The sequence below is a fragment of the Balaenoptera ricei genome, chromosome 1, assembly GCF_028023285.1.
Source record: "Balaenoptera ricei isolate mBalRic1 chromosome 1, mBalRic1.hap2, whole genome shotgun sequence".
Lineage (NCBI taxonomy): Eukaryota > Metazoa > Chordata > Mammalia > Artiodactyla > Balaenopteridae > Balaenoptera > Balaenoptera ricei.
In genome coordinates, this window is record NC_082639.1 from 178,892,742 (window position 1) to 178,916,778 (window position 24,037).

General features: G+C 37.1%; 1 protein-coding gene across 1 annotated transcript in view; it reads left to right on the top strand.

Moving 5' to 3' along the window:
• The window catches only part of USH2A (usherin), a 775,536-nt gene that overhangs the window by 506,313 nt on the left and 245,186 nt on the right, over positions 1–24,037 (top strand). Inside the window, exons 40-43 of the mRNA XM_059905730.1 lie at positions 487–1,115; positions 10,834–11,168; positions 12,349–12,471; positions 21,229–21,392. Of these exons, the coding sequence (XP_059761713.1) occupies positions 487–1,115; positions 10,834–11,168; positions 12,349–12,471; positions 21,229–21,392 (1,251 nt within the window). The remainder of the gene's footprint in view (positions 1–486; positions 1,116–10,833; positions 11,169–12,348; positions 12,472–21,228; positions 21,393–24,037) is intronic.

Consider the following 24,037-nt stretch of genomic DNA (forward strand, 5'->3'; position numbering starts at 1 on the left):
AACAGACCCGGGGATAATATGGAATATATAATGAGAGATGCTGAAGGATTTTACTGGGCTGTAAAATATGCAGGTTTGTTAAGACAGTGTTATTGATTATAATGAGTTACTGGGGTTCTAGAAAAATGGGGCGGAAGCTACAACTTTGGTTACAACCGCCCTCTTGTATCCTTCTCTCCTAAGGTCTTTATTTCAGGTCCTCGTGATATTTTGAATCCTTAGCTTTAACAAAAAGAAATGATTTTAATAAAGCTATCTTAGAGACAAAAATGACAATTGAATTTGATAATGTTCAACAAGTACATACTTCTCACACATTTAAGAGTAAATGTGTAAGAGACACTTAGCCACTTACTCATTGGCCTTTACCAAGTGTCCAATTTCATACTCTGGTAGGAGAGTTATCACTCATTTTAGTTTTGTTTTGAGGAGATGTGGGGAGTTTCTAAGAGGTATTGTGTCTTACTTTTTTTTTCTACTTTGTAGAACCTGGACCTATAGACCCTCCGATTCTTCGGGATGTGAAGTCAAGAATGATGTTGGTCACCTGGCAGCATCCTTTAAAGTGCAATGGGATCATTACCCATTATAACATTCACCAACATGGCTGTCTCTACTTAAAAACTTCCGGAAATGTCACTAATGGCACAGTGGTCCATTTGCGCCCATATACAGCCTACACATTTCAAGTAGAAGCTTGTACTTCAAAAGGGTGTTCCCTGTCACCAGAGTCCCAGACTGTATGGACACTCCCAGATGCACCAGAAGGTATCCCGAGACCGGAGCTGTTCTCCGATACCCCAACGTCCGTGATTATATCTTGGCAACCCCCCACCCATCCCAACGGCTTGGTGGAGAACTTCACAATCGAGAGAAGAGTCGAAGGGAAGGAAGAAGCTACTACCCTGGTGACTCTCCCGAGAGGTCATCCCATGAGATTTATCGACAAGACTTCTGCTCTTAGCCCGTGGACAAAATATGAGTATCGGGTCCTGATGAGCACTCTTGGAGGAGGGACAAACAGCAGCGCTTGGGCAGAAGTGACCACGAGACCCTCACGACCTGCTGGGGTGCAGCCCCCCGTGGTGGATGTGCTAGGACCCGACGCAGCCAAGGTAAGATACGGCGTGTCTGTCTCCACTGCAGACATAGGAATTTACCCTGGATTGACTCTGTGTTGAACAGAGCCATCTACTGACAAAACGCACACATGTGCTGTTTTAGGCATTCACTGGAGAAACCGGGTTTTTGGCCTTTGGCCCAAACTATCTTGAATTTGATGTCAGTTTTTCATTTCTCCCTGTAACCCCTTAATTATATTGTTGAGATGCTTGCATTTGCCTCACACACCTGAAATCCTTTGAATGCCACCGTGGGATGCTTAGCTTAACCACCACGTCAGATCTAAATAGATCAGAAAATGAGAGGAGGTGGGGAAATACGGGGGAAGGGATTAGTGTATTAACAAAAGTTCCAATTACCGATATTCTGATTTTTTTTTTAATGATCAAAGGATCAAGATGATGGGGAAAGAAATAAAAATAGCCGATTACAGGGCTATCTAGGAACTGTTCAATTATTCACTTCACTCTACTGGGAATGAACCCTAGAGCACAGGATAACTACCATTGTTTTGGCTTGCATACAAACTTCATTCAAGGGAAATTAGTGTAACCAAACAGGAGGGAGTTTTGTAGCTTAGAAGCCTCTTTTGTGTAAATACACACATGCTTCCATGGATTCAATCTTGTACTACTGCCAAAAGCATTGGTGCAGCAGCTTGCTCACCAGAGCACAAAACAAAGGCATTTGCATAACAGCAAAGTTCATCTGCTGAAATTATTACTCGAATCTCTGTTGTGTGTTCTCTCGCTCCCACCAAAAGCAAACACTGGGTGATGCTAAATAGTGTAAATTCTTGAAGAAATTTAATTGAACCTAGAAACTAGAATCGATTTTTATAAGTCTGTCTTAGTTTCAACGTGAGATTGGTCAAAGCAACATGCCTTCTTGATAGAAATACCACAAATGTATAGAATTCTGTTGATAAAACACTAAAAGGAAATTAATTTGAAGGACATGATGTACGATGTTTATTATATGAATTGGGCAATCTTAAGAATTGTTCTTCATTCAAAGGAAAAGCAAAACAAACCAAAGGAAAACCCCAGACAAACCTAGAGTTATTCGTCATTCCAGAAATGACTTTTCTTTTCAATCCTAAGGGAATTTTGCAAAACTTCAGTAGCAGTACCAATCAATATGATGTGACATAAACACAGTCCCTTCACAAAGGCAAAGCTAGATAATGGACTTTTTTCTGGATTCTTTCTAACAAAAGTTTAATAACTAGGCAGATCTGAAAAATGATAAATATTTTCAGAAAAATAATGGCTCAATGCCCAATTCTATGTGATTCAGCATCTATAAACAGTGATCAAAAGTATTCAAGACAAATTGCCTTTTTCTTTCATTCTTTTTTTTTTTTCCTTCCTCTTTGGATTTTGTAACCTCATCCAGGAATAAGACAATGTACATGGCTTGTCAACCTGCTAAAGTAAAGTTTAGATTAGCTTGGCTTGGGAGCAGAATCTCACAGGCACTCACCAGGTCAGGGATCTAAAAGTCTCTAAGAAGGTGCTTGGAATATACAGACATTGGACATTAGTGATAGTTTTTAAAACTTCAAACCTTTTATTAATTCTCACTTTATAACTAGAAAATCAGCAGTTATCAATGAAGAGAGTCATCAGGAATATTCAGCTGAATCTAGTATTGGATTATATGTGTTTAAATAATATTAAAACAACATATTTATGCCTCAGAATTTTGGACTTACATTAGGTTCAAAAAGATCTTCAGACTGCCAAAGTCAATGTCCTCGTGATATGTTTATCTGGTAAACAGAGGCAATGTGACAGCAATACAGTGATTTCTCTTTATGAAATATAAGATTTAAAAGTTAAAATTGCAAATGGATAAAATATGAGGAACAACAGAAAGATGGTCATGAATGCATTGGTTAAGAAATTTATTCAACATTTATTTCATAGAGTCATTGCAAATATTAGGATGAAGAAAATTGTCAGTAATACTATTGACACAATAATAATAATTTCTGTTCTACTAACCTTTATTGAGCACCTATAAATTTTTATGAGTGCCTCTTTTAGGCACTGAGGATACAGTAGTGACCAAATCAAAATCCCCACCTTCATGGAGCGTACATTTTAGTCAAAACAACATAAACAGATATATAAAATGCCCAGAAATGAAAAAGACTTGAGGGAAGAAACAAATCAGGAATAAACAGTACCAGCTGATAGGTTGGGAGATACTAAAGGAAATGGACTGGTATTTCACCCTAGTTCTTCCCATTTTGTACCATGTGGTCTTTTCACCACCACTCTACCTGTAAGAGCTTGCATCTAATAGGGAAAGCAAGGAAACTTCACATACTTAGGCCAACTAGAAAATAAGCCAAAAAGTAGCATCTTAGTAAGTATAAAAAGATAACTTGGCATAGACATGAGCATTAGGAAGGGAAATTTGCATAAATAACAAGGTCCCACTGTATAGCACAGGGAAGTATATTCAATATCCTGAAATAAACCATAATGGAAAAGAATATGAAAAATAACACATATATATATGTATAACTGAATCACTTTGTTGTACAGCAGAAGTTATAGTTGGTTTAATATTGTAAATCAACTATACCTCAATAAAATAAATTTTTAAAAAAAGAAAAAGGGAAAGTTGCATATCAAAATTACATTCTTAATATCTTATTTGATTACAAGGAAAAGAATATATATTGCCAAAGCGGTTGTGTGAAAGCCATGCACTTTGATGTGATATTTAATCACTTTAAGAAAATTCATTTCATTGTATAAAGTTGGTAAAAAAATATACCAAAACCTGAAAAAGATAGTTCGGTAAAACTATAGACTAATTTCATATTGTGACTATAGAGCCAAAGCTTCTAAATAAAATATTAGCAAATTGAACTCAGGAGTATATTAAAAGAATGGTATACCAAGACAAATCTGGTCTGATTCTAAAAATGTAAGTTTGGTTCAACATCAGGAAATCTATCAACATACTGCTTAAATCAACTGATTAAAAGAGAAAGCCCAATTTTTTTTTTATCAATAGATGAAGAAAAAAGACTTGTTAGATTCAGTAGCCATTTCTAACAAATACTCAACATGAAACCAGATTAGGAAAAAGTCAATTTATAAATTTATTCCACTGGAGTCTTGAGTACAATTGAGGACTAATAAAAATAAAACATAGAATAACTAAGTTGAATAACTGTGACGCAGCAAAAAAAAAAAAATTGCTTTTTGGTGATAACATGAGCCTCTGAACTCTGACAGCCCCATTTGCAGGCCCACCTTCCCACGGCTAAAGCAGAATGAAAGAGCAGGCCTGCAGCTCTCAGCTTTTCAGGTAGAAGAGTCCTCTCTTGGCTCAGATCGCCAAAACCACCAGCCTTGGTGTGTGTGCCACAAGGAACAATAATCCTGTCCCCCAGATGGTGTCCACGCACAGCTTTGCTATGGTGTGTACTCTTAGCGTTGCTCATTTACAGGTTGATAATAAACCAAAGTAAAAAGAATTAAGTCTTAATCATCATTCTCACCTGGTTTTTTTTTTTTTTTTTTCATTTATTTTTGGCTGTGTCGGGTCTTCGTTTCCGTGAGAGGGCTTTCTCTAGTTGCAGCGAGTGGGGGCCACTCTTCATCGCGGTGCGCGGGCCTCTCACTATCGCGGCCTCTCTTGTTGCGGAGCACAGGCTCCAGACGCGCAGGCTCAGTAGTTGTGGCTCACGGGCCCAGTTGCTCCGCGGCATGTGGGATCTTCCCAGACCAGGGCTCGAACCTGTGTCCCCTGCATTGGCAGGCAGATTCTCAACCACTGCGCCACCAGGGAAGCCCCCTCACCTGTTTTTGAAGATGGGCTGGTCTTTGATATCTGCTTAAATCAAACCATTAAAAAATTATAAATTCTTTTTTAAATTTAATTTTTATTTTATATTGGAGTATAGTTGATTTACAATGTTGTGTTAGTTTCAGGTGTACAGCAAAGTGATTCAGTTATGCATATACATATATATAATCTTTTTCTGATTCTTTTCCCATATAGGATATTACAGAATATGGAAGGAAATAAAATAATAATGACAACTAATATTCACTGAGTTCATATTAAGTTCCAGGAATTGCTCTCATTCAATCCTTACTACAACCCTGTCAGATAAAGGCTATTATTATCCCCATTTCGCAGGCAAACCCTGCAGCCTTAAAAGAATATAGTTATATTTAGCTAGAAAACAATTTGGTTGTTGCAAGATATAAGATTCCTCAAAAAGAAAGTTAAACTTCAAAAGATAGATTGGGAAAATACATCTATAAGACATTAGAAAAATAAATTATTTCCCCATAATAAACAAAGAACTTCTAATAACATGATAAAAAGACAACTCAATAGAAAACAAAGTATAAAATATGGATAAATAACGTGATAGAGGATAACTTCTAATAACATGATAAAAAGACAACTCAATAGAAAACAAAGTATAAAATATGGATAAATAACGTGATAGAGGATATACAAAGAGTTAATAATGTTTGAAAATATTTATATCTTAAAAAAGTCAAGGGACTACAAATTAATTAAAGAAATAATAAATACTGGCAAGACCAAAAGGATTAGTAATTTCTTTTTTTTTCTTCTAGTTTTATTCAGATAGATTTGACCCAAAGCACTGTATACGTTTAAGGGGTCCAGCATAATCATTTGACTTGCGTACATCATGACATGATGACCACAATAAGTTTATTAAGCATCCATCATCTCCTATAGATACAAAATAAAAGAAAAAATTCTTTCCTTGTGATAGCACTCTTAGGATTTATTGGGTTGGCCAAAACGTTTGTTCGAGTTTTTCTGTAACATCTTATGGAAAATTCTGGACAAACGTTTTGGCCAACCCAATACTTTCTTAACAATTTTCATATGTAATGTCAGCGGTGTTAATTGTATTAATCGTGTTGTACATCACAACCCTAGTACTTATTTATCTTATAACTGAAAGTTTTCACCTTTGACCACCTTCACCCACCACTGCCTCTGGTAACCACAAATCTGATTTCTAAAAGGAGCAGTAATTTCAAGAATTTGTGGGGACACAAATCATGGACATTTTCTTTCATTGTTTGTGATCAAGTGAATTACTTCAAACTTTTCAGAAAGTAATCCATCAATAATGATTAAAATTAAACATACATTTTGGTATAGCAATTCTTGCTAACCTGTACAATAATAAATAAGTACAGGGACTTCCCTGGCAGTCCAGGGGTTAAGACTCCACACTTCCAACGTAGGGGACATAGGTTCGATCCCTGGTCAGGGAGCTAAGATGCCACATGCCGTGCAGCGCAGCCAAAAAATTAAAAAAAAAAAAAAAAAAAAGTACAGTCGTATGTATACATACATTTTCAAATATGGTTTTTAACAGTAAAGTCGAGTCAGGATAACTGAATAGTCTGTTTTCAGCCATGAAAGGAATATTATGCAACACAAAACATGATAGGGTGTGTCCCTGATCTCTAGTTGAGTGTGAAAAGCAAGTTACAGATTAATAATGGGTATAAAATAAAATTTTTCCAGAAAAAAAATTAAAAGAGAGAGAGAAAACTTACCTATGTGTGGATATATTTGCTGTGTGAGAAAGTATGGAAGAATAGATTCAAAGCTATCACCTTTTCACCTTTAAAGGGTGGGAATGGGGAGGGACAGAAGGAGGTCGAGGTGAAGGACCATAATTTATTTTCCTGTATATATCAATATCTTTGGTTTTTTTCTCTGAATGCAAAATGCAAATCAAATATCCGAAGTAAAACAATTAATATTAACAACTTTAAAAGGAAAGGAAGATATCTTAAAGGAAAAATTTAATTTCATTTCAACAAATACTTATTGTACACCTCGTTCTGTATGAGAAGCTTTGCCGGGGAGTCAGTTGTTGAGAGGAATTACTATATGGAGTCAAATATTACCAGACTCTCATGCCCTGTGGTCATTCATGTTTTGTATTGATCAAGTAGTCTTAGAATTATAAAATCTTCTATCTAGATATGAGGGCAAGGATTGTCTCTTAACATTAGATACAAGGAAACTGAGGCCCAGAGATGTTAAGTGTTTTGCTCCAAGTCTCACAGCTTTGGTTGAATAACCTACAACAAATTTCAAGGATATTTATTCTTAGCCCATTCTCAACCCATTATATCAGTCTTCATAAATTCTCTTATTCATAAAGTTCTTAAATATGGTTTGATGGAGTTAAAGAAATTAGAAGTAAGTTTCAATGTTTATGTGTGTTACTTTTTTCAGTCCTGAAGCCAATCATCTAACCTACATTCCATAAATTTTTGCTTACAACCAGGATCTCGTAGGTCCCTTGATTGTTTAGGGCCACTCTTCAGGGGTCTGAACAAGTAGGTAAAAGTCAGTAGCTCCTTAAACACCTACCCACCTGTCCTACTTTTTGCAAATTTACAATAACTAAACAGAGAATAGAAATCTAAGCAATTAAGAACCACTCAAATAAAAGAAATCATCATTGTCGGCAAAGCAACTCCAAAATAAACATTTTATTCCCAGCCAGAAACTGCAATTCTGTTTAGAAAATTTCAATGTAAAAGTCTTGTTTTAGAGAACATACCTTTTGCTTAGTAGGCCAGGAACATGCTCTTGGGTCTGAGTATTTTGGGCTGCAAAAATATTTTATAATCCTTTCTATGAACAATAGATATATAAAAAGCCATGGAAAATTAAACTGAATGAAAGTTTTAATCTCACATATTTTAGCCACACTCTAGTAAATGTAGTCTTAAGCATTGGAAAGAATAGAATCCAATATTTAACTAACCGGCTCTTTAAAAAGCTTGGACACATTTATTTGTAGTAGTAGCTCCAGGATCTTTTCAGGAGGATGATCAAATTAGATACCATTTCTGATAGCCTACTCACTATAATGACAATGGCCTTCTCCACCTTGCTATAAAATTCCTTATAAAAATTTTCTGTGGAAGTAGATTCATGTCTTCCAACTCAGTACTGTCAAAAAGATATATCTTCTTGGGCTTCCCTGGTGGTGCAGTGGTTAAGAATCCGCCTGCCAATGCAGGGGACACGGGTTTGAGCCCTGATCCGGGAAGATCCCACATGCTGCGGAGCAACTAAGCCCGTGCGCCACAACTACTGAGCCTGCTCTTTAGAGCCCGCGAGCCACAACTACTGAGCCCGTGTGCTGCAACTACTGAAGCCCACGTGCCTAGAGCCCGTGCTCCGCAACAAGAGAAGCCACAGCAGTGAGAAGCCCGTGCATCTCAACGAAGAGTAGCCCCCGCTCGCTGCAACTAGAGAAAGCCCATGTGCAACAATGAAGACCCAATGCAGCCAAAAATAAAATAAATAAATAAATTTATAAAATTTAAAAAAAGATTTATCTTCTTAAGTCTGTAACTTTTTAAGTGAGAAAAATAGCCAATTTCTGGATGCAAATGTTTATAGTTAGAGAACACAGGGATTTTTTAGCTCTTCAAATGACTGTCTCCAGAATCATTACATCACATCGCTTAATCTCCGCTGGTTGATATCTTATTTAGGGTTTATTTTATGAATGCTTTTCTTAGGCTCAACAACTGAGTTCCAAATCAATTCACTCTCAGCTCAACTGCTAACACAGACTACCTCCAAAGTATGGATTCTTTCAAGGGCTGCCAAGCCTTGACCTGAACTCTCAGAATATTCTAGTTCCAAAGGCTAGTGGTATTCCACATGTGAATCAGGTAGAATTGAGCTGTGATAACCCTTCCATTTTCCATTTGCATGACAAGTACCAGGAAGCCCTGTAAATAGGACCTTGACTAATTTCTGAAGTCCACAAAGAGCACTGCACCCCCGAAACAAATAGAATCCTATGTCTGCTCTATAAACTTTGCTTGCGTTAGGCTTCTTTGATCTCTCCTCCATCCAGGCAAATCCTCTGTGCTCATAAGGAACTCATCTAAAATTTCTCTTCACCAGCACAGTGTGGAATTCTGTGAGAAGTGTTTTTGGTTTTTTGTTTGTTTGTTTGTTAATTTTTATTTATTTATTTTTGGCTGTGTTGGATCTTCGTTGCTGCACACGGGCTTTCTCTAGTCGCGGTGAGTGGGGGCTACTCTTTGTTGCACTGCGGTGGCTTCTCTTGTTGCGGAGCACGGGCTCTAGGCACGCGGGCTCAGTAGTTGTAGCTCGCGGGCTCTGGAGTGCAGGCTCAGTAGTTGTGGTTCACGGGCTTAGTTGCTCCGCGGCATGTGGGATCTTCCCGGACCAGGGCTCGAACCCACACGTGTCCCCTGCAATGGCAGGTGGATTCTTAACCGCTGCACCACGAGGGAAGTCCAGAAAAAGTTTTTAAAATCAGCAATGATTTCAAGCCATGTAGTAAAGTTGGAGTAGATGTCAGGTCCTTGTTAATTTTAAGTTAGGACCATAATCATCAAGCAACTGCCCAATGACATCTGGTAGAGGACCATTTTGTCACCAAGAATTAGGAAGAATACCCTACAAATATCTCAGGTCAGATTCCTTCTGGAGGAAATTTTTTCTCTTTAAGATAGAAAATTTTGGTTCATCCTTTTCCATTCTCATTTTTCTATTACGCCTTTCAGACTTTGAATTTGTATAGAACTAAAAATGTAGGTATCAGTATATCACTTTGTGGAAAACTCTTTGAAAGTTTTAAAATAGCTGTATGCTAAGGAAAAACATAATGGAGATAGCCATGACTGCTATTACTTCCGGAACTCCATCTCTGGGAGTATGGCACTAAATGGGTGTACAATTTAGGCCCTGCTATCAAGAAGCTTACAGTCTACTGGGGAGATGGGATATACACTCCAAAATTTAAGGAACATTGCAAGGCAACACAAAAGAGATGATCCGTGATAGCATATAAATAAGTAATCTTTTAACGACTTACGCACATTTTTCTAGGGTCCTTTGTCCCCCATAAGAGCATGAGTGGGTTAGCACTATGCCCTTACAATATTTAGCCAGAAAAGAAAAGCAACGTTAAACATTATTAGAAAACAGTGTTTCTTTCTTCTGATGTTCATGTCTATGACTTAAACAGGATCATTCTTTGCTTGCCTTTTTAAAGCTTTCCACATGTCTCTTGTCTTTGAGAACAGGATGTGTTGTTATTGCTTTACTTGTTACATTATGCACTAGTGAGACTCAGGAACTCAATAGGGCATCCTCAGAAAATGCAAAGAATGATTTCTGCACCCTCCCACCACCATCCAAAAAAAAAAAAAAAAAACAATAGTGACATATTTAAAGTACACACTAATAATGAAAAGCAAGGAGTTCTGACGTTTCGTTTAATTGAGTTATAAACAAGAAAACTATCAAATCCTGCTGCCACCCCATTGATGCCTGTGGATGTGTGAATTCTCTCCATGTGTGTGCTCTCTGTCCTTCAGGGCACCCATGGTGGAGATGAATCACTAAGGTGTGTATTAGTCTGACAGTCTTAGAAAGTCTCCAGACTAAAAGCCCAACCCAGGAAATAGCATTTCTTCTAGTTCCTGGTGTACTGCTAATTGATCCGAAACCCTTCATTACTGTCTAGTGCAAAGGGCGAAGTCGAAAGTGGGTATCTAGAAAGTGACTTAACTGAAAACAAGGCAGAGCAAAATGCCAGGCCTTGTGAACTGCAGTTGCTCTGTTCCTGTGTTGTCACACTGGTGCTAAGCTTACGTTTTATTTCAGGTCACTTGGAGAGCCCCACTTATCCTGAATGGAGACATCCTTACCTACGAGATCCGCATGCCTGACCCTCGCATCACAATCACCAACGTTACTTCCTCTGTGTTCAGTCATGTCGTTACTCATCTGATTCCTTTCACTAATTATTCTGTCACCATTGTGGCTTGCTCAGGGGGTAATGGGTATCTAGGGGGGTGCACAGAGAGTTTCCCTACCCATGCGACCACCCATCCCACCCTGCCTCAGGATCTTAGCCCGTTGTCCGTGGTTCCACTAAGTGAGTCGTATGTGGGCATTTCTTGGCAGCCACCAACCAGGCCAAACGGACCCAATTTGAGGTAAGAGAAAGTGACGGTGCTTTTGGATTTTGTTACGGTCTTATCTCTCTGGGAAGGAAGGGAGGAAGGAGGCTTTTCCTCACATAGGAACATTGAACTAATTCCTTGTTGGATATTCCTCACTCATAACATTTTTTTTAATTGAAGTGTAGTTGATTTACAGTGTTGTGTTAATTTCTGCTGTACAGCAAAGTGACTCAGTTATACATATATATATACATTCTTTTTTATATTCTTTTCCATTGTGGTTTCTCACAGGATATTGAATATAGTTCACTGTGTTATACAGTAGGACCTTGTTGTTCATCCATTTTGTATATAATAGTTTGCATCTGCTAATCCCAAACTCCTAATCCTTCCCTCCCCCAACCCCCTCCCCCTTGGCAACCACAGGTCTGTTCTCTATGTCTGCCTCACTCATAATTTTCATACAGTTTCATCTTCTGTATCTTGACTTATATGGAACCATAAAAAGATCATCAGGGTAAAAATATCATGATATTGTGAGGAACTAAAAACCCTCGAAACAACAATCGCTGTTCTGTAATGCTTCTCTACACAGCCCCTCTCTTGATTTTCAAAGTATATCTTTATTATATGTTAAGCAAGCTTGATGCATGTTCTAAATGACACATTTGCACAAATATGCCTCAAAATTCTAAAGATAGCACAATAATTTTTTGGCATGTTATTATTATCTGGAAACTTGTAAAGCATGTGGTCAGGAATATAGATAAGATGAAAGAAAAGAACTGTGGTTCTGAAATGGCTTTATAACCACTTGACACTTAGGCAAGACTATGGAGTCAATAATATTATCATTGTTTATAAAGTATTGATGGTAGAAGTCTTAGGAGATCATTAACTTTATAAGCTTTTTGTAATTCTATTTTGTGTGAAACTGGCAATAAAGTTTTGGCAAATCTGATAGAGAAGAAATCTAAATGTTATCATTTTACTGATAATAGTAAAATGTGAATGTAGCTAATTGTTCGTTAGCAACACGGATGACACTTGGGCCAAAAAAAAAAAAAAAATGATTATCTGAAAAAAAGAAAATGAAGATGTTTTCTTTACGCTTACACATACACCCCACACACTCGTACCGTGAGACAACCTGAATTTTGGTAATAACATTAGTTGAGATAATCCCGGTCTTTCTGCTTCTCTTCTGCTTTAGATATGAGCTTCTGAGACGTAAAATCCAGCAACCACTTGCATCAAATCCCCCAGAAGATTTAAATCTGTGGCACAATATTTATTCAGGAACTCAGTGGTTTTATGAAGATAAGGGTCTTAGCAGGTGAGATGACAAAAACTATAAAAACAAATGCTGGCATTTAGTTTGGGGCATGTTGAATAGTTCAAAGAATCTGAGTGTCTTCATTGTGTGAGCCAGTTATCAGTTATGCAATAAAACATGTTTGGTTATTATCTGTGGCATTAATCATTGAGCTGCAACAGTCAGCATGTTTAATATTTGCCATCTTAACTGCACGCTTCAAATAAGCCTTTTCAAGTCAAGTTTGTAGGTGTTTGAGCCTTAGCCTCTTGCCTTTGTCACAGCTCTAGCCAGACACGTAATAGCGAAATCTGGAAATGTTGAACATGGTCAAAACTGGGGAAATTTTGGGCCACTTGTAAAATGCTTGCTTTTTGAGGAAATAATTTGCTATAAATCATTGATTTAATTCACAAAAATTATTTAGTTAACAGGCTTGGGACTTGAAAGAATTCAATCTGGAGTTCTAAGAGATCAAGAAATGGGCAAATAGGCAATGTCAGAAAAGAGTACCCCACGGGAGAGTAAGGAGGGGTGGGATTGGTTTCATCCTGTGCTGGAGGACTAGCTTTGTGGCCTTAGGGGAGTCACTTAACTTCTCTGGGCTTCACTTTTGTTGTCTATAAAATGAGGAGATTGGATGGGATTAAGTGAAGTCTAAACCTTCATGAATCAAGCAATGTAATCAAATTTCAAAAAATCACAAGATTATTTTAGGAACACTTTTAAGACATATTGCTCAACGACTTTTCTATCAGGTGGGTTATGCTTCTAGACTCACACTGACTAGCTCTACTCTGAACTCTGTTTACAATCTGGTCTTGTCTCCCCTCTTCCTCTGCTGGGCCTCTGTGCTTCAGCCACGTTAATATTGCATTCGGCACCTCTAACAGGCAACACCCACCCCTCAGCTTCTCCCCATAGCTGCCATTTCCCTCTGTCTACCGTCCTTCAAGTCTTGGCCTGGAAGTTTCCTAGAGCACCCTCTTCCTGGTCTGAATCAGCTGCTTCCTTAATGTATTTCCATAGCACACCCCTTACAAATCACTACTGTCTTTGTACTGGCCTGGCTACTTGTCTGGACACCCCATTTTACTGTCAGATCCACCATGAACAAGGCCTTGTCTTCATGACTTCTGTATCACAATCTCCACCGTAGTGCCTGGCACACAGTGGGTGTGCCAATAGATGCTAAATGAAAGAATACTTTTAGTAATGTGTAAAGAGTTGGGTATTCATTGCTCTGTGCCTTAGGAATATTAACTGTGATGTTCTTATCTTTGGGGAATGAGTAAAACTAAGGAAAATTCTCCTGTCCATCTGAAAGGGTCCTGGTAGGAAAACATTACAGGTTTGGTGAGGTTCTTGAAGAGAGGCCGCACGTAAATCTAAGGAAACAATAGAATGAACCATATAAAATTGCCATTTTTGTAAGCTAAAAAGGATCAATTACTAGCATATCCTTTTGGTTCAACCTAAATTATCGTGGTCCCTAGACTCTTCTCCACTATTTTCAATTCATTATTTACTTAATCCAGCATTGCTGTATAATGATGACTTCAGCTGAAGAAATTCATTTTATTCAGCAATTTCTTTTTGCTTCCTATATGCTGACAGGCATTGTGATAAGGAACAAAAGATGAATAGCATAGCCCTTGCCCTCAGAGAGCTCACAGTCTAGTGGAGAAAACCACACTCATACACATACACACACACACACACACACACACACACACACACATACACACTCATACATGTATTAATTGCTATCATCACAGTTAACTACAGATACACCATCACTACCTAGGGAAATCGTATGGAAAAGTAACTTTCTATGATCTGTGAACTCTAAGTGCCTGAAATATAGCAATTTCCAAAATAAAGAAGACTTGACTATCTGACATTACTGAATCTAACTTTTAACCATGAGGTAGTTGGCAGAAAAACAGAATAAGTCTCAGAAAGTTAATTTTGTTTCTTCATAGAAGCAATGAAAACTTATTAAGGAATTAGGACCAAGGCCAAAATTTTATTATTGAATTTTTAATGATGCTTGTAAGGATTTTTAATGAGAAGTCCAAATCGAAGATGTAAGGAAAGAAATTAAGTTAAATCCCCACAAATTAGATTGAAACATAAGTTGACATAAACATACTGATGACAGCTGCTTCTAGAAAGGAAGTATACATATAACAAAATGTGCTGAGGTGATATTTTGACTAGCCTCATAATACTAAATGTCAAGAGATTTTTTTTTTTTTTCTGCTAGCACTAGCAAAGATTTTTTTCAACTATTCAGATAAACCACTTTGTCACTGCAAACACAGTGATGGCATGAACTCCTCTCTGTTCTGGATCTGACAAAGGAAGAACAAGCTATGAGAAATAATAGGCTCTATTTTAAGGAAAATGTTGACTTGTAGATTATAATAACTTAGCTGCCATTGAGTTTATGAAGGGAGGCATGTTCTCACTCCTTTTCCTTTCAATTATTTATGAACTCCTACAAGTATTTCTTTATCAATGACAGTCTGGAAAGAGACTTTCATATGAGTTCTCAAGAATCCTCTAATTGCATTATCTTTAAATGAAAGCATTCAAAATTCATAGACATTCATCTGGTTTTCAAAGAATGGTTGGACTTGACTCTTTTCAAGTTTAAATGCTTAAGATAAATATACTATAAAATCTAAGTTTGAGTCTTACTGACATAGATTCTGATTTTTTTAACCTACAAAAATGAAATCTGTCAAGCCCTGAAAGAGGACATAGTTTCTGGGGAATGATATTCAGAAGAGTGTGACATTCATTCCCCTTCTTTGTAATGAGATTAAATGTGCACAAGTAACATTTTCTGCTTTGCTAATAGGGAAAGACTGGGTCAGCTCCATGACACCTGTTCCTATAACATGTTCCTATAAACATGTTCAAGTTGTAGCTGTTAAGTAAACAAATTAACTTCATAAACACTGAGGGTGAGTTAGAAGGAAGGCCTTTCTTCCATGACCACCAATGTGAGGTAGAGCCTGTTATTTTCTTGCTTAATACCATAATGTGAGTAAAAGTTGGGTCTAGGAATGAAAGCCAACTTCTGTCAACATTGGTGTACCATTTCCTAGCAAATGAGCAAAATGAGCAAAAATATATCTGTTTCACATTTAACATGGTAGAGTCACAGTGCTTTTTTTTCATTGCTCTAAATTTACTTCATGCTGTCCTTCTCTAAGTGTCATCATCTGAAAACTTACCTCACAAAAAAAAAATGAACCTCTAAATCTGGGAGGATGCATTTTTTCATAGGAGGTTTCATTGCCTAATGTTTTCTTCAAAAAAAAAAAAAAAGAAAGAAAGAAATCTAGTTTATTTGTTTGCATTTCTTTTTCATGTTGATGATATAGTAGAACAAAGACAGAAATCACAGCAAAGTTATTTTAGGTGCCACATTCTGGTAGCATAAGTACAGATAGCTACAGGAATAGACAGCTGCAACTTTCACTCACAATCTAAAAAGTATCATAAGAACTTTCAACGGTGATTGATCATCTTTACTCTTCAATTTCCAAAAGCAAAAATTTTCAGCAGCATTTTTAGGAAAAAAAAAATCTTTCAGCAACAAATAAGTGAGGAAAAGAAAAGGTATCCACCATCAATGGAAAACCTAAACAATTACAGATTTAAGCAGTAACAGTGTTGCATTTTTGTTTGCATATTTATTTATTCCCACAAAAGGATTTGAGGGTGTAAGGAACAGTATGCTATCAGAGGTTTCTCAAATCCTCTGGTGTATAATGTTGTACTCAAGCATGTGTTGGATTGTGGTGGATATGAAGAAGAGTTAGTAGAAGGAGGAACTGAATAGCCTGCATTTTCGGAAGCATGATTTATATTGGTGACAATATTGACACATGAATTCTGTTAGGGCATTAATAAAGTTGACACATTTTTAATTCTGATGAAAATAACCTGAGGCATTCTGTAGCTGCACTGAAGAATTGGTTTTATTGGTTCCCAAAACACATCAGACCTTTTCAAAGTACAAGCCTTCCACACATTTTGCCCTGAATAATGCTTCTTACTGGCTAAATTAATGTCTCCACAGGCCAAATTACTGTTTGTCATCAATACCTAGCCCAAATGTTATCTCCTCTGTGAAGACTTCCTGACTAGATTAGGTTAAATTAGATGCTCTAATGTATGTGGAAAGAAAAAGGAATAAATGAATATATGTTTTAGAGGTTCTCATTTAAAAACATTTATCTGTAAATATGTATATAAGTATACACACGTGCACACACACACACACACACACACATACATACACACATACACACACTCCAGTAAGACAGACATTACATTCACTATGTTTAGTATCTGGCATGTTGTTAGTGTTAATAAATATTTTTTGAATGAATGAACAAATTAGTGAATGAATGAAGTAATGGTGTATCAAACATAAAAGAGCAATATAATTTGTAAGAAAAAAAGACATCTTTCTAAGTTTCAGTAAGGATCATTTCTCTATTGGACAGGTAGATTTTCGTGGCACTAGCCAACCAAATTATATGTGACCTGAAAGTTATGAGACTGAATGCTTTAGGAACTATGAAGGAGCCATTCATTTATTTATAAAATCATCTAGTCAATAAACAAACAGGTTAAAAACTTTATCATCTAAACAGAATCTAGTTTTCTAATTCAAGTAATAACAACTGAACCTTGAAATGAGTCTCGTTCCATAAATAAGATTTCGATATATATGATCTTTTACAAGGAAGAAATACCAGAGTCATGTCTATTACACAACAAGTTTACCATTTTCTGTGTGTGGATGAAAGGAGGGGCTGGAGAACAGTCTCAAAAAAATTAATCAATTAGGGGATAACTATTGTAACAGCCTCGTATTCCTAAATGGACCTTCAAACAGTTGGTTTTACTGGTTACAGCATAGACTTAATATAAGTTTTCATTCACTTAGCAGATTTCAAAAGCTATATCTTACAGGGTTTGAAATGGTACATTTTTCAAAATATACCCAAGAAACACAATTAGTATTTAGGGAAGATATTGATTGATATACATATGTTTTGCATGAGTATATGATTTCAACTGATGGAGCATTTTTCTCTTAAAAGTATTTTATTATTAACTAAATGGAATGTCCCATCTGATATCAACACCCAAGTCTACCTTAAAACAATATACTAGAGCAAATGAACAAAATACATTAAGCAAACGAATATTTTCTTTTTTGACATGAATTGGTGAAACATATACCGACCCATGTAGTCAGACGTATATATACTTACTGACAAAGATTAGGTTTCAGATGTCATGAAAACAGTACATGTTAGTTCATTTAAGGGAGTTCAAGATCCTATTCCTTAAAATTTTACCTTAACCGTGAAAATTAAATAAAATGCAAAAGACAAATGCATGACATCAAGTGAAATGCCTACTGATTTCTCAATTCAATAAAATAATAGTGTATAGTGGAAAGAATTTAATATTAGAAATGAATAAACTAGAGGCCCACCTAATCCTCTTTAGCTGTGCGACCTTAGGCAAAGCCCCTTAACTTCTCTGGGTCTCAGGTTTCTTATCTGTAAAATGTAGCAGATATTTCATTATTTAATGCAGATAAACTCTAAAGTCATCTTTCACTCTAAAATGTTAATATTACAGTCAGCCCTCTGCATCTGCAGATTTTGTATCCACGAGTCAACCAACTGTGAATCAAAAATATTTGGGAAAAGAATTCCAGGAACTTTCAAAAAGTAAAGTTTAAATTTGCTACATGCCTGTGACTATTTACATAGCGTTTACATTGTGATTTCAACTATTACATAGCATTTACATTATATTAGGTATTATAAGTAATCTAGAGATGATTTAAAGTACAGAAAATGTGCATAGGTTATATGCAAATACTATGCCATTTTATATAAGGGACTCGAGCATCCTCAAATCTTGGTATCCATGGGGTGCTGGAACCAATCCCCCCGCAGATACCAAGGGGCAACTGTACTTTAAAAATGGACATTCCAGTTATATGTATTTATGTGGCCTAAATTTCTTCTATGCAGACATAAATTGTATCATTTCACCATACCTAAACTATGATGAAATAGCTTAAAGTATCACAGTTAAGAACTAAGGCCCCATGGAACTTATTTACAATTTACCATTTCAGGGCCGCCTGATGTTTTTAATTCCACTTGTATAAAGAACCACAAAAATGGTATCACTTTAAAGCCATAAAGGTTACTAAATTTATCACAGAGTAAATATGTGGAAGAAAACTTCAAATATTGCAGGAAAGATTAGGCATCCAGACTCTAGCTAAATTTCTTTTAAACCATTTTGGGAAGTAAAACACAATTAAAAGTATTTTACCCAGGGAGAGAGCTAATGAAGCCAAGGTCACTGGTTCAGTTCCCATGTGAGCCATTAGCTGTGTGTCATTTGACTGTCGCACACTTGCTACCCTCTTAACCCCGACTCACCATCCTTCACATTCATACTAGTGGTCACAAAGGAAATTTGGCAAGACCGTTTGGATGCGTAAGCCAGAATCTCTCCCCTTTGCCAGAAAAATAACTCAAAGGTCAAGCCTCAATGACGTGACATCATCCAACTATAGATGGACCGGCTGACCATTGTGCTTGTTATTATTTTTATCATCATCACCATCATTACGATGCTGGCAGCATAGCATCCTGGTTAAAAGAGGAGGCTCTGGAATCAGACTGTCTAGGTTTGAGTCTTTACTCTCCCACTTCCTAGTTCAATGACTTGGACAAGTGGTTTAGCTCTTTAGGCCTTATTTTCCTCATGTTCAATGCAGGTATTATAATAGTATGATGAAGAATGAATGAGTTAATCATATAGAAAATTCCTGACACATATTAAGTACTCAGTAAATACTGTTATTATTATCTTTCAGTTGTCATTGTCGTGTAGACTATTTAGCACTTTCCAGAAAGCATATGTATGAGTTTCCTAGGGCTGTTGTAAACTAACTGAGCAGCTTCAAACAACAGAAATGTATTCTCTTACAGCTCTGGATGTTGAAAGTCCAGAATCAGAGTACCGTCAGGACTATGTTCCCTCCAAAGCCTCTAGAAGACAATCATTCCTTGCCTCTTCCAGCTTCTGGTGGCCAAAGTTGTTCCTTGGTTTATGGCAGCATAACACCAATTTCTGCCCCCAGCTCCTCATAGACACCTTCTCCCTGTGTGTGTCTGTGTCTCTGTAACAAAATTTCCCTCTCCTTTCTTTTACAAAGATATCAGTCCTTTGGATTTAGGCCTGTCCCATATCCAGTATAAACTCATGCTAACTTGATTGCACCTATTTCCAAATAAGGTCACATTCACAGGGACTAGGGGTTAGGACTTAAACATACCTTCTGGGGGGCCACAGTTCAACCCACTATAGCATCAAAACCAAAAGAAGAGAAAGAAAGACACAAGGAGAGGGGGTAAAGCAGAGAGATGTAGAAGATCTGTTGCTAGTAGTTATTTGGGGGAAATAGAAAATAAATAGCTTCAAGGAAATCACTGATTCTTTACCTGTAGCTGCAATAAGCAGAGCATCGTCCTAAATGTGGCTGAAGCCAAACCCTGCAAAAATACCTTTGGGCCATGAGTGAGAAACAAGGTAAGGCAAGCGGACCTCCTCTACATGGATGGTGGCAAAACGCTGTAAAACTCCTGACATAATTTTGGCTAAGTTATTTAGCACAGTCCTGCAAACGGTACCCTCCCTCTGTTGTCATGACTAATAAGTTGTGACTTACTGAGACAAATTCCCTGGGCCCTGCATTGGATGTGAGGTATCCTTGATGATCTATTAAAACCCAAAGAAGGTGATGATCTGAGACTAGTGTCTTCCCTGAGGACTGGATGCCCCCCAGGGAGGGTCATGTGTTGTACAATGTGTTTAAGCAAGTTCTCAGTCTAAGCTGTTGTCCAGTCAAAGCTTGACTGTGTCTGTAAATAGTATTTTCCTCCCCAGGCAGTCTGACCCAGAAAAGAAAGCCTGATAAGTCTTCTGCCCGAAAGAGCCAAAAAGGATGAGGAATCGGTGGCTTTAGCCCATCACTGATTTAATATATGACATTACCATGATGTCACCATGTCCAGTTTTCTCCTCCCAAAAAGCAGTGCTCAGTTTCCACTATATTGAATCAAGTAAATATGTTCTCACAATGGCAAAATACAGCTCACCATAGCAAAACCCTCAGTGGGAGAATGCTGTATACTTGGTCACGGTTTTAGGATTTAATTTAGGGGTTTATCTCTCAGCCAATGAGATTATGGGAAGGAAGCACAAGTATAGGAAGAAAATGGTGATGAGGGAGTCTGATATTTGAAAATGGATGAGTTTTCCAAAAGAAGAACATAAAACTCACTGGATCAAATTCAGATAGAAAGCTGGCAGGTTACCAGATGCGTAATTGCATCTTGAATTGAGCTATAATCCTCAGCACTTCTGAAAACAATAAGGATGAGCAAAACGATAAACCACGTTTGTTTTAAATAGCAGTATTTGCTTAGCATTGCTAATAACATATTTTCTTAACACTTTGGTTAAGGCTTGAGAGTTACAAAAATAATGCTACCTTTTTTGTGCAGGGAAGAATAAAGAAAATGTATTGGGGGGAGAAAATGGTGCATCCTATGGGGGAAAAATCTGTATTTTGTGAGGAAAAAGAAAATGTGTTTGCTTTCCAGAAAGATAAATTTATATATGCATTTTTAAAAAACAACCTTTTAGGTTTACAACGTATGCGTATAAGGTCTTTGTACACAACAGTGTGGGTTTTACACCAAGTCAAGAAGCAACTGTGACCACGTTAGCCGGGCTTCCGGAGAGAGGAACCAACCTCACTGCAATTGTTCTCAACCACACGGCCATAGACGTGAGATGGGCTAAACCAAGTAAGTCAGCTCCTTACATCTTTATTTCCCTTTCCCATATTCGTACCAAAATGAATTTAAAGTGGACACATTAAAAAATGACAGAAACAAAAAGCCAAGTTCCCTGTGCTATTCTTCCTCAAAGGAAGTTCTCTCTCCTACTTGCCCATCCTTCTTGGGCCTTCTCTTCCTCCTTCCGTTCCTTTTGGATGGGGAATGTGGCTTTTGTCACACCAGTTGTGATAGAAATGTCCATATACTAATTTGATAACGATATAATATTGTGCACTTTCCTGCAGGGAGCTCTGCCCCCATCTCATAATTCATCACTTATCAGCAAGATCCATTTACTAGGATTGCAGAAGTATGATGGTTTTTTCCAAGTAAATTGTCTTCAGCACTGGTAACAGCTAGAATTCCAGCTTGATACAGGAAAAGGAAGGCTGGCCACCATCACTGGACTTGCCACCATCACAGTTATTGCCTCAGTAACACAGCAGTTTACCCTGGGCCCATTCAGAACACAACTTTATAGGCAATTAGAAGAGCTCACACAACTTTAGAAACCACAATAACTGAAATTTCAGATCTGGTTGGTCAGTAGAGTAACATTTCCCAGCTGATCTGTTAATTTGTAGTGATCCATTATCACAATCAGAAAAAACCAAGACTGACTGTATCATGGAACTATGTATTGTAATCCTTCTTAGAAGGATCACTTGAGATCTGGCAAACAGTTGAATCAAAACTTGCTAGACTATTACCAAATCTTGAGAAATATCTGATTTGGAAACCCCCAATGAAAATATTTGTTTTGTAAAAGTAAACTGTATCTACTAGGATAATCATCTACTAGTACATAAAAAAATGTAAAATGACTCCAGCTTGGGCAATCGTAACCTTCTGATTTTGATTTTGTTATAGCTTAAGACGAGAAGTGCTTCCTATTTCATTTAGAACATCTTGAGTGAATTTGCCCCTGTTATGTTATATCAATTGTTGATTAAAACCAGTGTTAGGTGACATTAATTGTAAATTAAAATTAGTACTGGTTATGTCGATCTACATTGCCACTAAATAAGCCATTTTTACCAAAAGACTCTCTCTCTAGGGTTCTTATAAGGTTGCAGATTTCTAATGATCTGTGTCACCTCTACTGGGATCTCTTAAACCATTTAAATGGAAGAACATAAGTTAATTGATGCTTATGATTACCTTCTGAGACACCTCTGGGAAAAAATACAAAGTTTTTATCTGGAGATGGATTTTTATGTATAATATATTTTCACTCATCTCCCTCTTTCTATTTCGCCCTCAATACCTGATTCATCTTAAAAACCTACTTAGAAAGGTGGAAGCCCTCCTCCACATCTGACATTTGAATACTTCTGTTAAGATCCGGCGGCTGAATTATCACCAGTATAGGTCCTTTATGTTATAATTGCATGCCTGAAGTAAGCGTGCTTATAAAAACTGACAAACCTAATAGATCTGAAGCAGCTCACTGAAGTTTCATTACCTTGGTAAGCTGAACCTCTGACCTTCAGGATGTAGGTAATGCAATCTGCTGTTATTTCCATTCATACCTTAGAAATTTTTCAGATAACTATTTGTGAGCACAAAGGTTAACTCTCAGAAGAGGGTCAGCTCTGTGAAAGTGTGTTTCATTATCATTTTCTTCCTTCCTGCAACCTGCTATCCTAAGTAAATTAACTAGTCACTCCGCTGTGAAAGGGCCACCTCTTTTTTGCAAGTTTAATTTCAAATGTTTTCTTGATTTGTAGGATAAAATTGGACCTTGTCTAACACGCTAAAAGGCACAAAACTATAGGTTGAAAGTCATGAATAAGCTTATGAATATTTGCTTATTAAAAACCATAAAATGTATTTTTTAAAAGATATTCTTTCTTAACTATGACCCTCCACATGGGCACACCATTTGGATAGCAAAATATCTCTGGTAAATTTTTACCAATCACAGATTAACAGAGATAAGTATTAAAGTTTTAGAAGCACCCATTTTAAATGTTTGCATCTCTGTGTTGATATCATGTGAGGAAAAATCATCCCTGCATCTGTTCAGTTCATTTTTATGCAAATATTACAAACTGCCAGCACATGGACCATATTTACTCCCAACCTCCATGCATTGTTTTGCCAGCAGCATTTGAAAAAAAAATATTTTGCTAACATTTAACAATTAGAAGATTTCACATAAAGATGATGATTTTGGATTGATCTGAAAAACCCAATGATTGGGTGAAACTGTTCCCACATTGCTGAAGGGAAAATAATCAGCTGGCACTGGTTTCCCCTTTACACAGGCTGCACCCTCCCTATCTTCCTGGTCCCTATATAGACATGAGGTTCTTATCCCTGCTTTCCATAATAAAAGATAATAGTTCAACCTAAGTGAAATACCATGAAGATAAATGATATTAGTGGGGGAAAATCCCACTTTTATAAGAAAAGATACAAAAACACCTTCACTTAAATTGTTTATGCAGCCTTAGGAGTTAGAAACTGGCACTTAATAACTTACCACGAATTACAGTTAGTCAGTAGCACTTCTCACACTCAGACTTAGAGCTCAAGCATCCCATTTTCTACAGTTTCTCCTGCATTTGGCCTTAATGGTTATTAGCACTTTGTCAAGAGTGATTTAG